Source organism: Lycorma delicatula, chromosome 13 (assembly GCF_047948215.1).
Source record: "Lycorma delicatula isolate Av1 chromosome 13, ASM4794821v1, whole genome shotgun sequence".
Classification (NCBI taxonomy): Eukaryota; Metazoa; Arthropoda; class Insecta; order Hemiptera; family Fulgoridae; genus Lycorma; species Lycorma delicatula.
Window position 1 is genome coordinate 34,782,562 of NC_134467.1, and position 17,692 is coordinate 34,800,253.

At 32.3% G+C, this 17,692-nt stretch overlaps 1 protein-coding gene across 1 annotated transcript in view; it reads left to right on the forward strand.

Moving 5' to 3' along the window:
* Positions 1-17,221, forward strand: part of LOC142334054 (uncharacterized) — an 89,166-nt gene extending 71,945 nt beyond the window's left edge. The window contains exons 11-13 of the mRNA XM_075381721.1: positions 11,491-11,651; positions 15,609-15,896; positions 17,200-17,221. Coding sequence (XP_075237836.1) covers positions 11,491-11,651; positions 15,609-15,896; positions 17,200-17,221 — 471 coding nt within the window. The remainder of the gene's footprint in view (positions 1-11,490; positions 11,652-15,608; positions 15,897-17,199) is intronic.
* Positions 17,222-17,692: the final 471 nt, after the last annotated feature.

Genomic DNA, 17,692 nt, shown 5'->3' on the forward strand with positions numbered 1-17,692 from the left:
TTTTATGCGCGACTTACCATGTTTGATGTCTTCAAACTATATAACTCGCGACCCCGGAAACGCGTCTGATGCACTATTCCGTTTATGGCTCATGCGATATGGAGGCCCCTAAGCCTGGTTTGTCGATTTTCGGCTCCCGCACCGCACCATCACGGTGGTTCGTCCAGTACGGCGTGAGGCCGCTTCCTTACAACTGTCGGAGTTGGGTCCTCTCGGCAGATGTCCCGAAGATGACTGTGTTCCAAAAATCTATGGGATTGGGATGTTAAAAATCTGGAGTTAAGCTTCACTCATCAACCCTAACATATGGAAAAAAACATCAATCGGTAGGTAAGGATTTTCAAATAAAAATACAAATTGACTGTACTATAGTGGCACTTCAATAAAAACACTTTAAAAAATTTGACACCTACATTGCATATACATATACAACCTACCAACACATTGTTTGAAATATCAAACCTACTTACTTCATAAATTGAAATGTAACTAATATTTTGGTATTTTACGTACTGTAAAAGGTTATCAAAAATTTCAAAAATACACAACAATTTTAAATTCCTAACCAATAAAGATAATTTTTTCTCCACTTAGCCTTTATTCAGAACTATAGCAGTCTCGGTCTTTCATCCGGAATTCTCGTAGACGAATCCCATCAGACATGACATTTTTCATCCCTAAAAATCTTTATTTTCATATTTCCACATATAAGGTTTTATGTAAGCATTTCTGTTGGATTAATTCATCATTAAAATATGCATTTATTTTTTCTCCCAATTGGCAAACATCATTACAACTTATCTTTTTTCTTACTGTATTTCTCTTTCGCTGATATTTCAATATGACAATTCTTTCATTATTCAGCTACCAAAATGAATTTTTGGTTTTTCTAATAATCTTTCAATTTTTTTATTTTTTGAGAAATTTTACATGCGATGGATTATTTTTTGAAATCGAACTCATTCAGCCGATCATGAGTACACGTAAATGTATAATATTCTAGTACATTAATGTTAACCCACCGGGTTGGTCTAGTGGTGAACGCGTCTTCCCAAATCAGCTGATTTGGAAGTCGAGAGTTCCAGCGTTCTCAAGTCAAGGTAAAGTCAGTTATTTTTACACGGATTTGAATACTAGATCGTGGATACCGGTGTTCTTTGATGGTTGGGTTTTAATTAACTACACATCTCAGGAATGGTCGAACTGAGATTGTAGAAGACTAACAACTACACTTCATTTACATGAAGTATTATCTCTGAAGTATTATCTGAAAGGTAATTACCGGAGTCTAAACAGGAATATTTCAATACGCCGATATTTCAATATGTCATTTATTTCTTTATTCAACCACCAAAATTATTTTTTGGTTTTTTTAATAATCTTTCAATTTTTGTATTTTTTGAGAAATTTTACATGCAATGGATTTTATCTTAATCACATTTATGTCTTATTCTAAAATCTTTTCTTCCTTCTTAAAACAAAGGTAATATTTTCATTGTTTCTGTATTTAACGTATATAGTAAATCATGAGTTAACGGAATTTCGCGAAACCGAAAATATTTTCCATCATGAACAGGACTCCTGTGTAGACAAGTATGAACTACCGGATTATACAACTAAAAAGAAAAATATGGTAATGTACTTACCAGAAACCCATTTAATTTTCAACAGTGAATTGTACATTAAATTTTTAGCGTAAGCAAAAAATTTTTATCGGTTGTTTGCATGTACAGAACAGTATACTGGATTGTAGAACAATTTCCGTAATTTAATTTAAAAAATTTAAAATTTAAAAAGTGAAACGAAATTTGAATACCGTAGACTAATACACTTTAATAAGTAAACATAATTTAAATTAAACTAAATGTACATAATTACTATTCATTATGTAATTTAATATCTATTACTAAAAAAAAATTGGTTATCTTTTTATTTTTTTATTTTTTTCATTCATTTGTCGCTCCAATATAAAGCGACTATTCCAGGATGCCTTAATATGTGGCTTATAAGAATGTCTCTTCTTTTAAAGCGAGTTAAATATTTTTTTTTTTTTTGTCTTCAGTCATTTGACTGGTTTGATGCAGTTCTCCAAGATTCCCTATCTTGTGCTAATCGTTTCATTTCAGTATACCCCCTACATCCTACTTCCCTAATAAATTTTTTTTCCATATACCAAACGTGACCTGCCTACACAATTTTTTCCTTCTACCTGTCCTACCAATATTAAAGCGACTATTCCAGGATGCCTTAGTATGTGGCTTATAAGACTGTGTCTTCTTTTAACTATATTTTTCCAAATGATTCTTTCTTCATCTATTTACCGCAACACTTCTTCATTTGTCACTTTATTCACCCGTCTGATTTTTAATATTTTCCTATAGTACCGCATTTAAAAAGCTTCTAATCTTTTCTTCTCAGATACTCCGATCGTCCAAGTTTCACTTCCATATAAAGCTACGCTCCAAACATATACTTTCAAAAATCTTTTCCTGACATTTAAATACATTTTTGATGTAAACAAATTATATTTCTGACTAGTTTAGTTAGAAATATAATTTGTTTAGAAATTATTTCTGACTAGGCTAGTTTCACCTGTGCTATTTGGCATTTTATATATTTCCTGCTTCGTCCATCTTTAGTAATTCTACTTCCGTAATCTTTTCTCTTCCTATTTTTACATTCAGTGGTCCATCTTCGTTATTTCTAATACATTTCATTACTTTCGTTCTGTTCTTGTTTATTTTCATGGGGTAGTTCTTGCGTAGGACTTCATCCATGCCGTTCATTGTTCCTTCTACATCATTTTTACTCTCAGCTAGAATTTTTATATCATCAGAAAATGTAAGCATTTTTCTCTTTTCACGTTGTACTGTTACTCCGGATCTAAATTGTCCTTTTTTGTATTGAACTTTTACTTCCAGCTACTCTATATTCTGACAAAATTCCGGCTTTACAAATTATATTAAGGAACTGAGAATCATTTGTTGTAAGTAAAAATTCTTGAAGGTCTAATAGGTTTGGTAACGATGCACTGCATGATTTAGTTTTTGTATCGTTACAGTCTGCGTCATTGCAATCGCTCTTTCTTTGTCAGTTTTCTCTCGACGTTTGTTAGGATATTCATCTATATTGTATACATTAATACCAGGTATATTAAATTTACCAATTTCTCTAATAAGTTGTCCATGTTAACAAATTCTTCAGGAATTTTATTTATTATACGACATGGCGTTTTATAAAAATATAATTTCAGGGTAATTTATAATGTGGCGAGGTTACATTATACAGTTTACAGTACCGTGTTCAGTCTTATCATGGCAAATTTAGTATTGTACTTCATGTATAGTATTAAATGAGTATACGTATGATTTTGCACAAAATTACAGTACTCTACAGGATTCTCAAAAATGTTTACTTTAACTCTTGAGATTTTTTCCGTTTCTGCTTCAACCAGGGTTTCGTTATCTCAGGCGAAATTAACTTCATATCCTTGGTAAAATTCACGTGAACAGGGTAATTTTCCATTAAATCCAGGTTCAGTTAACTCAAATTTTACTGTAATTCATTTTTCATTTTTTTTTTTTTTTTGCTGTATACTTCGGAATTATTTTTTATTCCTCGGATTTCGTTATATAATTAGGTAAAAAAAAATTATGGTAAATTTCTTTTGGTTCTTTTTTTTATTTTCCTTTACTTTTTACTCCAATCTTTAACGATTTTACGAAATTTGATATGTTATAAAATAAAATCTTACTTTTCCAGTTATAAAAACAAATTTTTGTTGTTTTATATTTTAATTAAACTGTTCGTTTTCATAACTTATGATTGGAATATTTTTCTAAGTTTTTTTTTGTATCATTTCTTAAAAATATTTTAAATTTTAAACGTCAATAAATTTGATACATTTTCAATAATTTTTCCATAAATTTTCCTATAGAAATTGGTAATGAAATTTTTCTGTTATTCTTATAGATGATTAAATTTATTTTCGGTCGATTTTTTTTGGTTTCGTGTTACAAGTGTCAAATCATTAGTAAAAGATAAAATATTTGAGTTCGATTAATTTTATTATTTATATTACAATATAATATATAAACGTTTCTTGGAACTGAAACACCAATACATGAATCATATTCATTTTTCTACAAGTCTAAAAATGATGTTATTTATCTCTATCCTACATCACATTTTTGTTATACATAATTTAGAACTTGCAAAACGGTAAGAAATATTGAAAGAAACCAAGGTTATAAGCACAAAAAAGACGAGGGATAAAAAAAATGGAAAAAATATTATTAATAATATTTGGTTGGAAGCTGACTGCTCCGAGACCTACATTCTCAGATCACTAAAAGTTAAAATCAAACAGTTTTTATTCAGAAATTACAAACAATCCATTGATAGCTTATATAAATTCAACAGGATTCAATATTTATTTATTTTTATATTATTGTCACAAGCGTAATTTTAATGAACACAGACTGGTCCAAGAAACAGAGCTCCCTAGCTAGACAGGAGGGACGAATTTAGCGAGCCCTAATCGGTTACCCATCTTCTGACCGCGACGGGTATCAACTGTGTACACACTTATAGCGCGGGAGAAGCAGAGACGAGTCGACTAGTGATTATATATAAACGTATGTATATAATAACATGTAAGTATAAAATAACTGATTTTTAATCAATACCCAACAAAACTACAATAGATAAATATTGATGAAAATTTGTATACACGTTTATAGTTAAGGTACAAGTGCACACCAGGTAAAGATTTTTTGAAATTCCGAATTTAAACGGTTAAAATGAAATTACGTTATTTGAATTTCTCTATAACAGATAAAGATAACAAGTTGTTTATTAGTGTGTATAAAGTTCAAGTAAAAATTTAGAAAACCATTTTTTTTTATTTTTGAAAATTCGACTTTGAAAGAGAAGAAGAAAGTCAATAAATATCGAAAAATAATATTATATTTTCTCATTTTCAGCTACCAAATTATTAAAAAAGATATCCACACGATTTGTGCGTGTAGGTTTTCTTCGTAAAAATTAAAAGCTCTGAAGAAATTAAAATATGCTGATAGTATTTATAAATTGAACAGGATAATGTTTATTTATTGTTATACAAGGTTATCATAAAAGAATGGTGCTGTTTTGATCATGGTTTAAATTAAAACAGAATTACTTACAGTTGATGTTTTTTTTTATTTTTCAAATTTGTCGTCTCAAACATTTTTTACATAATAAATTTCAATAAGTGCGCCCTTAGTCGCTCGACAAATGTCTAAACGATACTCAACTTCTCTCCAAACATTAGTTAACATTTCGTCGTGAATGGTTGTCATTGCATCATTAATGCTGTTTTTTAAGCGGTTTAGGTCGCGAAATTTTTATGTATAAACAACGCTTTTGATGTACCCCCACAAGAAAAAGCCGCAAGGTGTCAGGTCTGGAGTCCTTGGAGGTCAAAGTACGGGTCCTTGCCGGCCTATCCATCGATCTCCAATTTTTTCGTTCGAAGCGCCCGTGACCGATGCATTGATGTGCGGGGGAGCACCATCTTGTTGGAAATGAAGTCGATGAATGTTTTCGAGTTCATCCGGCTGAGGAAAGAAATAAGCGGTTAACATGTCAAGATACACAACTCCATTAATTGTTTTTTCAGCAAAGAAGAAAGGCTCTATTACACGATTTTTAATCACAGCACACCAAATATTAACTTTAGGCAAATCGCATTGTTTCTTGATAATTGCGTGTGGGTTTTCAGAGCCCCATATTCGTGAATTGTGTCTGTTAACACATCCATTCATATGGAATGTTGTTTCGTATGTAAAAATTATATCGTCTAAAAATGATTCGTTTTCTCTTATTCTGTCCGACATTTCAACGGCGAAATTGTAAGTTTTGCACCATCATCGGGTTTCAATTCCTGCAGTATCTGGATTTTATAAGCGTGTAATTTCAGTTTTTTACGTAAAAATTTGTGAACTGTTGAGTTTGGAATACCTAATTCGACGCTTCGACGGGGGTGGACTTCCCAGGACTTCTAATTGTCGATTGTCTAATTAGTTCAACCGTTTCGTCTGGTACACCTGGTCTGCCGGTTGATATCTGTTTCTTAACCGATCCAGTTTCTTCGAATTGTTTGATCTGACGTGTTACGTTATTTTTGTGTGGTGGATCTCTTCCGAATTCACGTAGAAACACACGTTGAACTAAAATTACGGATTTTAATTCAGCTATCAATAAAACACACTTTCCTTTGTCTTTATCCGAGAACATAGTAACTCACTAAACTCACCGCAACAACAATACAAGAACTGACGGTGAGGTTACAACTGCTGATATACAAACTTTTGGATTGGAGGCTTTCAAGGATACCAATATAACATCTAGAAATTTCCCTACAATCTTATGATCTTACAATCCCTATGAATTACTGAAACCGTACCATTAACCCTCTATTATTCTCACAAGGATGAGTTTAATGAACAGAGGGGTTCAGGAAGATTTACTCTTTGGTTATATGAAGTATTTATCCATATAGCGCAGGTGAAGCTGAGACTACTACCGCACTATATATAAATAAAACAAAAATTTCTTTTTCTTTTTTTTTGATTTATATATGTATATATTACGTTTTCATTTTTTGTTTGTTTTAGGAAAACAATGGACTGGAATAACAAATTTATTTTGATAGGTATATTAATATTATGTTCCCAAATAATCCTTGTAATTTCTTCAGGCTACAATAGGATTCAGTCTACTACATCTGCAGAAACAGAATTATCTTCTTCAGAATTGGGAAAGTTATTTTATGATGAAGTAATAAAATATCAAGCGAATAATGGCAAAGAAAGTGTTGGTTTTTTGGATTATTTCTTGAAATTAATTAAATTATCATCCTTATATAAAAAATTTTTTGTAAAACCAAGTGCAAGAGAAGTAGCAAGAAAAACCAGGATTACAACTATATGTAATAATAATGGATTTTATGATAACCTAAAACCTTGTGTAAAGAAGTTATCAGCATTATTTCTAATCTCCAATTTTGATTTGGGCGTCGTTGAATCGGTAAAAATTACTTTTTTTTAATTTTATCTATCTATTATACATATATATATTTAAATTAACTTTTGTGAGTATATTAATTATAATATACTTAATTATATTAATTATTTGTGAGTATACACGTTCGTGTACATATATATATATACGAGTATATAGAAGTATGCTTGTGATCCAGAAAGATGTGACTTTATACGAATAATTATGTTTTATTATTTATACTGAATATTAAGAATTGAATAAATCGTCAGTACACCCAGGTATTACCTTTCTTCTTACGAATGAAGGATTACGGATGACTCCATTCTTTTTAAAAAAGAAATAAGAAGATTAAAAAACTAGTATATATATATATATATATATATATATATATATATATATTAGTGTTTAATTTAGAAAAAATAGTTTAACTGTATTAAATTAACTTAGTAGTTATGTTTGCTATAACATAATTTACATATATAAATGAATAACGAAGATTTTATTGAAGTTGCTATCAACATACCACACAAGCCAGGCGATTGCATTTAAATCGAACAGCAGTTTTTTTTTATTACGAATAATCACCCCTTTTTAATTTGCTCATACTATTTTTAAAATTTTTAGAAAACGATTTTCGGGATATTGAGTTACGCAATGTAAATTGTAAAATAATTCTCATAAGAAATGTATTGTAAATTTTTTTCACTAACAGATCTTTATGTTTGATATACTCGTAAAATATTCGAAGAAATATTAGTTGTTCATTGTAATATATACACTGAATTTTATGCGTATATTTGTTAAATTTCTTTTTTATATGTTTGTTTTTTCTCTGTCTTCAGTCATTTGATTGGTTTGCTGCAGATCTCCAAGATTCCCTATGTAATGCTAGTCGTTTCATTTCGGTATACCTCCTACATCCTACATTCCAAACAACTTTTTTTACATATCGAAACGTTGCCTGCCTGCAACATTTTTTCCTTCTACCTGTCCCTCCAACATTAAAGCGACTATTCAAGGAGGCCTATAAATCTGTCTCTTCTTGTAACTATATTTTTCCAAATGTTTCTTTCTTCGTCGATTTGCAGCAACACGTCTTCACTTGTCATTTTGTGCTTTATACCACCACATTTCAAACGCTCCTAATCTTTTCTTCTCAAATACTCCGATTGTCCATGTTTCACTTCCACATAAAGCAACACTCCAAAAATATACTTTCAAAAATCTTTTCCTGACGTTTAAAATAATTTTTGATGTAAACAAACTATATTTCTTACTGAAGGCTCGTTTTGCCGGTGCTATTCGGCATTTTATATCGCTCTTGTTTCGTTTATCTTTAGTAATTCTACTTCCAAAATAACAAAACTTTTCTACCTCCGTAATTTTTTCTCTTCCTATTGTTACATTCAGTGGTTCATCTTTGTTATTTCTACTCCATTTCATTACTTTTGTTTTGTTCTTGTTTTATATAATTTTCCTGCGGTAGATTTTGCGTAGGAGTTCATCCATCCCGTTCTTTGTTCCGTCTAAATCCTTTTTACTCTCAGCTAGAATTACTATAACATCAGCAAATCGTAGCATTTTTATCTTTTCACATTTTACTGTTACTCCAGATCTATATTGTTCTTTAACATAATTAATTGCTAGTTCTATGTAAAGATTATAAAATAACGCGGATAGGAAACATCCTTGTCAGACCCTTTTTATTACGGTTTCTTTCTTATGTTTTTATCAAATTAAAAAACCCCTGAATCGAATTCAATGATTTTTTTAATAGCTAACTTATAGAAATTTCAAATAATTTTTTCAATATTTACCATAAAGTTTTACGCTATTTAATTCCTATTTAACGTTTATTTAGAATTACATTGATGATTATGAATCACAAATTAAATGAAAGTTTATCTCTTACAGTTAATTTTCAGTGTTCAATGTGTGAACAAATCGTCATAAGGCATACATCTACCCACAAGAAGAGTACGTCTCATTACTTTATCGACAGAGTAATGGAAGCAACAACTGGATCAATCCATGCCTCACATCTGTTTGATTAGTAACTAGCAGAGACAAATACCTAAAAACCTTTAAACAAAAAAATCACAAGAAGTCATATGAGGTGATGTTTAAAACATAATCGTCTAAAACAAAGCCGTCATCCTGTCAATTTTGAGCTATTGACGAAATTGAATAGGGAGAGAACGTCATTCAATTGATCCCGAACAAAGTTAACCCAGTAATCATTGGACTATTTTATCGATATTGAATAATTTGCTTAAGATTGAATTCTCTAGTATATCTTGCATTTGAGCAAAGAGGGATGTATTCAGCATATGCATATAAAATTTATTGCTTTAGAAAAATATTCTTTTGTGTTGAAGCTAAAAAAAAACGCAAATACATTTGCCGTCGGGTTATTAAACATGCACAGAAAAAAATGAATTTTGGGGATAAACTTTCGCATTTAAAAAATTAATCAAGGTATTCTGACTCCGAGATATCTATATTATGTGTGTTACCTTTTAAAAAAAGATTAAATGTGATTCAACATGTTCAAATATTCCAAACCATCATCTAGGCTTTTTCTAATTTGCAGCCTACCTTGCTAAAACGTTTTTCAGGACTCGTTCACTTGGAAAATCCCAATTAAACTTTGTGCTCTATTTTAAAGCTGGGTATTATGTTTCTGTAAATTATAGAAGATACAAATTTACAGAAGATTTTTAGAGACCTTCGTTTAAATGTCTGTAAAGTTTCAATAGAATCGGAAGAGGAATGGGGGGGGGGGGACAAGTGATTGGTTTGCTTGGCATTTCTCTCGCCACCACCCCATTCTGTCGCCGTAAAGTATAAGACCGAATTTCTGTGGCACAAACGGCTAATGAGCCACGAAAGAGTCCAGCGAACAGTGTACTAAATAGCTCCTAGAGCTTACTTAACAGCGTGAGCGGACTAAGTGCGGGCCATACACCACCGGCTTACGTGTCCCAAAAGCTCACTAGTCATATACTTATTAAAATGGGTAGGCCCACCCAATTAACTACTAAAAATATATATGATATCTATAAATTAAAATTTTCTTCGTGTAGGCATCAATTAGCTGCCACGCCCAGGACGCTGAATACCATAAAATTCCTGTCCACCATATTACAGCGCTTGGAACTTTAATTGGCTGGTGGTTAGCCATATACATCTAGGTTGGCTTCCGACAGCAGGAAAAGACTCCTACTCTTTCCCTTAAGTAATGGGGGAGTCATAATTAATTAAATGCATATACAATTTTGTAGGAAACAGGGTATATTAAGGTTAATTTAGAATTGAACTAACATTAAATAAAGAACCGCCGGAAACACCTCGTTTATAAGTTATGGCAATTGAAATATTTTGCCGCAATTTTTCTTTAATTAATTAATAATTTCTTTAATTAATCTTAGGTTTGGTTTGCAGCAGTCTCTTCCTCCAGGCAATTCTAACATGATCAGTTTTCGTTGTTTCCTTGCACCTTTTAGAACCGATGTCCTCCATGATTTGATCAACATACCCTAGTCTTGATCATTCTCTTGAATCTTTTCTTTCAACTGTGGCCTCTATTACGTTGGGAAAGAACTGTTATGCCGAAATGTAACGTGTCCAATCCACTTCTTTCTCCTTTTCTTTAATGTGGTCCATAAATTTGCCATTTCATCAATCTTTCGTAACAATTTTCATTAGCGATTTTTTCCATGTAATCTTCAACATCCATCGGTAGCACCAATGCTCAAATGCATCAATTTCGATTTCACTTCTCCTCCTATAGGTACTTCACTTCACTGCTATATAGGTAACCGCTCCATATAAATGTCTTCAAGATTGTTTTCTCAATTTTTATTTACATTATTTGAGTGTCGAATTTCTTTCTTTATTTTCATATTGAATTCTAATTTCGCCTATTTAATTCTGATAATAATATCAGTCAAATTTCACTCATTTGGCGTAATTCTCTTCCAAGATAAGTGAATTTCTCACTGTATTTTACGTCGATTAATATCAATATCAGCTTTCGTATCGTGCCTGCTCATTACTGTTTTCTTTGTTTTATTATTTATACATGAAAAATTTGAGGCAAATTTGATTGTTTTTTTGAACAATTTCATAAAAATTAAATACAGCAGTTCATATTTTCGTTTTAAATATAGGACAATCCGTTTTCAAACGTATCGTGTAAGTTGTAAAATTAACTTCATAGATGGTTTTTACAATAAATTTTACGCTTAATTATCTAATAATTAAGGTATGGATGTGTACAAAAATTAGGTGTAATATAAAAAATATTTCAATAAATGTAAACGTATCGCTTTTTAATATTTAGTACTAGTTATACTTTTGAATAAGTAAAGCAAATGTTATGGCATTTGGATTAAGAGACGTAACGTCTTCAAGCTTTGTTTTAAAACAATTTATTTTCAGGTAATGGTGTCCTTAAGATGGTGGTACGATGTTGAGAAAAATATAGAAATATCTGTTTTGGAATATGTTATCACATATCCAATAACAAGAAATTGGGATGTGAGACATTATTGTATGTTATTAAACGGTATAAACACCGTGGTCTTAAAAAATACTGAAAGGTGAGTACTGCTTATAAGATTATTTTTACACGTAGCAGTTGGACAAAGAAAATAATGTCATTAAATGAAATTTTTTTTTTATAGCACTATCTACTTATTTAATTGAATGACTTAATATATATATATAGTAATTTACGTTAAAAAAAATACAACTTAAACTTAGAAATGTTATCTTTTTTATGTTGATACAGTAGATTTCAATGATAAGAAATATGTGTAACCTAATTATAGGGATTTACATTTTTTTTTTAATTTCTACTCTGTGTTGTGTTAGAAATTTTACGTCCTCCTATTTGTATCAGATGTTTGCATCAAACATTTTTTACATAGGAAGATGATCATGTGGTACATAGATTTAATGTTAGAACTTAACGTTAGAAAAAAAGATTGCAAAGTCCAGTCCTTGATAAGTGACTTTGGTTTTGAGTTATAAGCAATCCAATTTTCAAAAACTGATAAATTTTGTTATTAATAAAACAAGGTTAAACGTTTCGCAGTAACTTTTTTATTTTGTATTATCTTCTTCAGAATTATATTAAAAAAAAAAAAATTTTAACTGTTGTTGGCATTAATGGCCCAAACACTAATAATAAATAGCCATCACAATACAAAATAACATTAGCTAAATACAATACAAAAATAACAATACATAATATAAAATAACATTAGCTCTTGGAAAAAGGCCTAACTAATAAGTGCGAAGTTGAGTAAACAACTGTTATATGAAGAAGGGCCTAAAACAATAAACAAAACCTTAACGTATGCACAAGTCCTATCAGTGAACGGAAAGTCAAAACAAAAGAATAATGAAATCCTAACATATAAAACAAAACAATAACTAAATAATAAATATAAACCGCATGGAAAAAAAAATACCCAGACGCCAATAAGAAAACCTATTCAAATACCCTCATTATATCACTGGGAAACCCACCGGGTTGGTCTAGTAGTTAACGCGTCTTCCCAAATCAGCTGATTTGGAAGTCGAGAGTTACAGCGTTCAAGTCCTAGTAAAGCCAGTTATTTTTACACGGATTTGAATACTAGATCATGAATACCGGTGTTCTTTGGTGGTTGGGTTTCAATTAACCACACATCTCAGGAATGGTCGAACTGAGAATGTACAAGACTACACTTCATTTACACTCATACATATCATCCTCATTCATCCTCTGAAGATTTATCTAAACGGTAGTTACCGGAGGCGAAACAGGAAAAAGAAAGGGTTAACATGAAATATATCCCCCAGCCAACCATTCTTGTTTACTCAGCTACTACATGTAACTAATGGGAACAAATTACTATCTTTATAACATTTAAATAGTGCCTACTAGACCGAATAAAAGGAACACATATGGTTAACTCAAATCGCACTCAATAATCCAATTAAGAATAATACGAGAAAATAACAAGATGTTAAACAGTGTGCCTAACCTTGAGCAATACATTTTCGAAAACTGGCATTGGTTCTTATAGACTAAGGCAAATAAGCAAAGCAAGATATTTTCTAGACTTGGAATCTCAAGTTATACCTCAAGATCAGAAATAACTTCAACACGTTGTGTAGAGTGTTGATCAATCCTGTAATTATATTTAATCACAATGGTTGTACTATAATTAGTTACAAGAGGTGTTATACAAAAAATCCGCTTACCAACGATTGATGGTGGATCAGTTTGGCCAACATATAACTGTTTAATTCTTCCTTATATAAAACCAGATTATCAAATTTTGTCTGTTCATTATTGATTTATTATTATTTAGATATATATAGTATTTTCCTAAAATATTAGTATTATATGTGTTATTAGAGTAATGTGTTAAACAAAGATGGTACGCCGATTTATAATACGAAAGGTAAAGTCGATAAGTGGGTGGAATATATTGAAGAGTTATACGGAGGAAATGAATTAGAAAATGGTGTTATAGAGAATGAAGAGGAAGCTGATGAGGATGAATGGGAGAAACAATACTGAGATCTGAATTTAAGAGAGTATTAAAAGATTTAAATGGCAGAAAGCTCCTGTAATAGACGGAATACCTGTAGCATTACTGCGCAGTGCAGGTGAGGAAGCGATTGATAGATTATACAAACTGGTGTGTAATATTTATGAAAAAGGGAAAGTTCCGTCAGACTTTAAAAAAAGTGTTACAGTCATGATAGCAAAGAAAGCAGGGGCAGATAAATGTGAAGAATACAGAACAATTAGTTTAACTAGTCATGCAACAAAAATCTTAACTAGAATTCTATACAGAAGAAGTGAGAGGAGAGTAGAAGAAGTGTTAGGAGAAGACCAATTTGGTTTCAGGAAAAGTATAGGGACAAGGGAAGCAATTTTAGGCCTTAGATTAATAGTAGAAGGAAGATTAAAGAAAAACAAACCAACATATTTGGCATTTATAGACCTAGAAAAGGCAGACTGGAATAAAATGTTCAACATTTAAAAAAAATTAGGGTTCAAATACAGAGATAGAAGAACAATTGCTAACAATTACAGGAAGCAAACAACAGTAATAATTGAAGAACATAAGAAAGAAGCCGTAATAAGAAAGGGAGTCCGACAAGGGTGTTCCCTCAGCGTTACTTTTTAATCTTTACATACAACTAACAGTTAATGTTGTTAATGAACAATTTAGATTCGGAGTAACAATACAAGGTGAAAAGATAAAGATGCTACGATTAGCTGAAGATATAGTAATTCTAGCTGAGAGTAAAAAGGATTTAGAAGAAACAATGAATGGCATAGATGAAGTCCTACGCAAGAATTATCGCATGAAAATAAACAAGAAGAAAACAAAAGTAATCAAATGTAGTAGAAATAACAAAGATAGACCACTGAATGTGCAAATACTGAAGCCACTGAATAATTGCTGTATTTTTGTCTAACCTATCCGCCCAAACAGACGCAGCATAATAGGGAAAACTTTGGAAGACACCACGGTACACCATGAACAAATGACGGCCCGAGAGCCCTTAATCCTTCCGAGTAATCCTCCTAAGCTTGTGCATCACAGAGACGGCGCCCGCCGCTACTTGCCTAATGTTGTTACTAAACAGCAACTTCTCATCAAACAAAATACGTAGGTACTTTTGAACCCTAACTCGGATGATCACACAGCCTTTATACTTAATTCAGGGTTTACGGCTGTAAGATAATTTGTCTGCACTCTTGAGAAGCATAAACATCGTCTTGGGCACAGAAATCTTTAAATTTTGAATGTCAATCGCGCCCTCTGCAGTTGGAAAGGCCGCTTGCGCTCGGTATTTTAGCTGCGGTCGTAAATTGCCATGTACTAATAGGAGACAGTCATCGGCAAAAGTCTGGGCCCCCCTACCGGAGCTGTCAGTCCCAAAAATCCGTCGAATACCAGGTTCCACAGGAAGGGACCGAGAACGGAGTCCTGCGGGCTTACCCTGGTGACGGAACTTTTCCACAACTAGGTGCGCATCCATAAACAGAGCCGTGCAATCAGAAAACTAGTCACGTACTACGGTCTGCAGGGATGCGGAACATTGCGGCGTTCCAACTCTAGAGGACAGAACCCCAACACAATGTAGGAGATGCTGCCGCAGTCAACAAAATTTGGTAAAACATATTTACAGTCGGTGCTTTTCACCTCGGCAAGAGCATTTAAGATGCAATACTCGATGCCAACCCCATTCATACTGGCCTCGATTTAGAAGTGAGTTCATATCGATGCTTTCCCAGAGCCGTACCGCAACCAGCCTTTCAAGCAACTTGCCAACTACCGGCAAGAGGCTAATGGGTCGATAACTGCTGACCTCACTGTGATCCTTTTCTGATTTTAATAGCACCCTTATCAATTTGATTTTTCAACTGTTTTCAAAATTCTTGTAGAATAATATCTTCTATCAGTGGTTTTCATTAGAATTGCAATAATAGAATTTTTTCTTTTGAACTTTGAATGGAATTAATAATCTATTGTTGTGAACAGGTTAACCTTATTAAAAGCGATATCATCAAGAACTTATGAAGTGTGGAAAGGTTATTTTCATCCTGACATCATGCGTCGTTTTCAGCCAGAAATTGCAATCCCTAAAATGATGTTGCAACAATCTACAATAGCATATTATGACGCTTACTTGAGGTGGAATGAAATAACCGCACGAAATTTTAAATTTGTAAATGGAAACGATCCATTTTTTGACATTAAATGGAAGAATTTTAAATTTGGTTGTCCTTTCAGTGTAATCGAAGTTCTTACAAGATTATTATTTTCTCTGTAAGTATAAAATATGTGATAATGTTTAATAAAAGTTTGATAGTAACTACGCAATAATACTATTGAGGTAACACGTTACGTACAGTTTTGTTTCCAATTATATAAATACGAAAGTAATTAAATAACGGGACCTTTATCGAAAATTTTGAAATTGCACAGAACATAATTCATTATGATAATGATACATAAAGATTAATAAAACGCTCTTTAACCACAAATAGTATGTGACGTTTTTTATTTTTTATTTTATTCATTTAAAAATGAATAAAAAAAAATATTTTTGTACGAGATTTTGTGAGTCACAAAGAATTTTTGTTTTATTTTTTAAATTTATTCTCAGGTGTTTGAAAAGGATGAAAATTACCTAATTTGTTAGTGCCGTATATTTTTATAAAATTGAGCATAAAACCGTATAAAAAGTGTGAAGGGCATTAACTCAATCAGGATTGCGAGTAGCCACAGTAGTAGTAACAATTTCAATAGAATTCTATCTTTAAGAAATAATATAAAGTCCTAATCTCCTGTAATATTTCACCTGAAACGCACATAGTTTATAATGATAATAATAGGTATTAGGTGCTTGTAATTTCTTCGTGACAGGAAAGAGAGGTAGATAACCCCTTATACGTTAAACCACCACATAACATTAACGTTACGCGGATTAGACTTTTTCAATACTAACGACTTCCCCTCACTTAATCGAGGGACTACCAAATCTTATAGTAAACATCTACGTGATCGCCTTACCCTACGCGATCGATTGCTGAGAAATTAAAATGTAATGACGTTGTTGTACGTTCTTATAAAGACAAATACCATCATTTGGCTATAAAGATGTGGTTTTAATACAACAGTTCGACAGCCTTATACGCCGAAAAATAAAAGTTGTCACTAAGTACTGCTAATGAGACGAATTTTATTATCTCAACGTGGAACATAAATGGTTTTATGAACCGGCGAGGAAGTACCGGAAGTAATACTCTTGACGTTATTAATATATATTGTTCTCATATCAAAAATGCAATTCACCGAAAGGAACTGCTTGAAAATCTGATGTTACTTTATTTACACGACAAATCACCGTAATGATCTCGACACAAGTAGATTGTGCGATTCTTATCAAAAAAGGAGTAAAACATACTGACTACCTCCAGTGTTCATCACGACACGAGTAAGAAAGGTTGAGATTGTGTTTAGGCTCCGCTATTTGGATATTTAGGTGGTGTAACCTTATCGTTATATTATAGTTTGTTAGTTGAATGTGTTCACTGTGACTTGGTTTATGGTTTTGTTCTTGTTTTAGGGATTCTGGAGTGTTTAATTAGTCTTGTTTGGTATTAATTTGCGTAGGTAGCCTGTTAGGCTATCTAGGTTAGTTTAGTGTGTAGTCTAAATTCCCTTTGAACTGCGCACCCGGGGGTGAAATCAACATGTCTACTGTGTTTTGTTGTATATTTGTTTGTTTTTATTGTTTAGTGTTGCTTCAGTTTCAGATATTCAGATACTAAGCCTTGGGTTTGAGAGGTTGTGAGGGAGATAGTTTCGGCCCCTTCTGTATTTCCACAAGGTAAACGCTACGCAAAGGTTCTGAAAGGGAGGCGGGAGATTAGGCTGTCCCGTAAGCAGCCAGAGGTTGTTTTCATCAACCTAAGTATGGGGCCACTAGATTGCATCATGATGGAATAGGGAACTGGTCGGCACGAGGAAGGCGGTTTTCCGCTTGCAGAGAAATTCTCAACGTGAGGGTGATCCAGAACCACGGCCGTCCTTGTTGCCAAATACATGGCCTTGAAGTA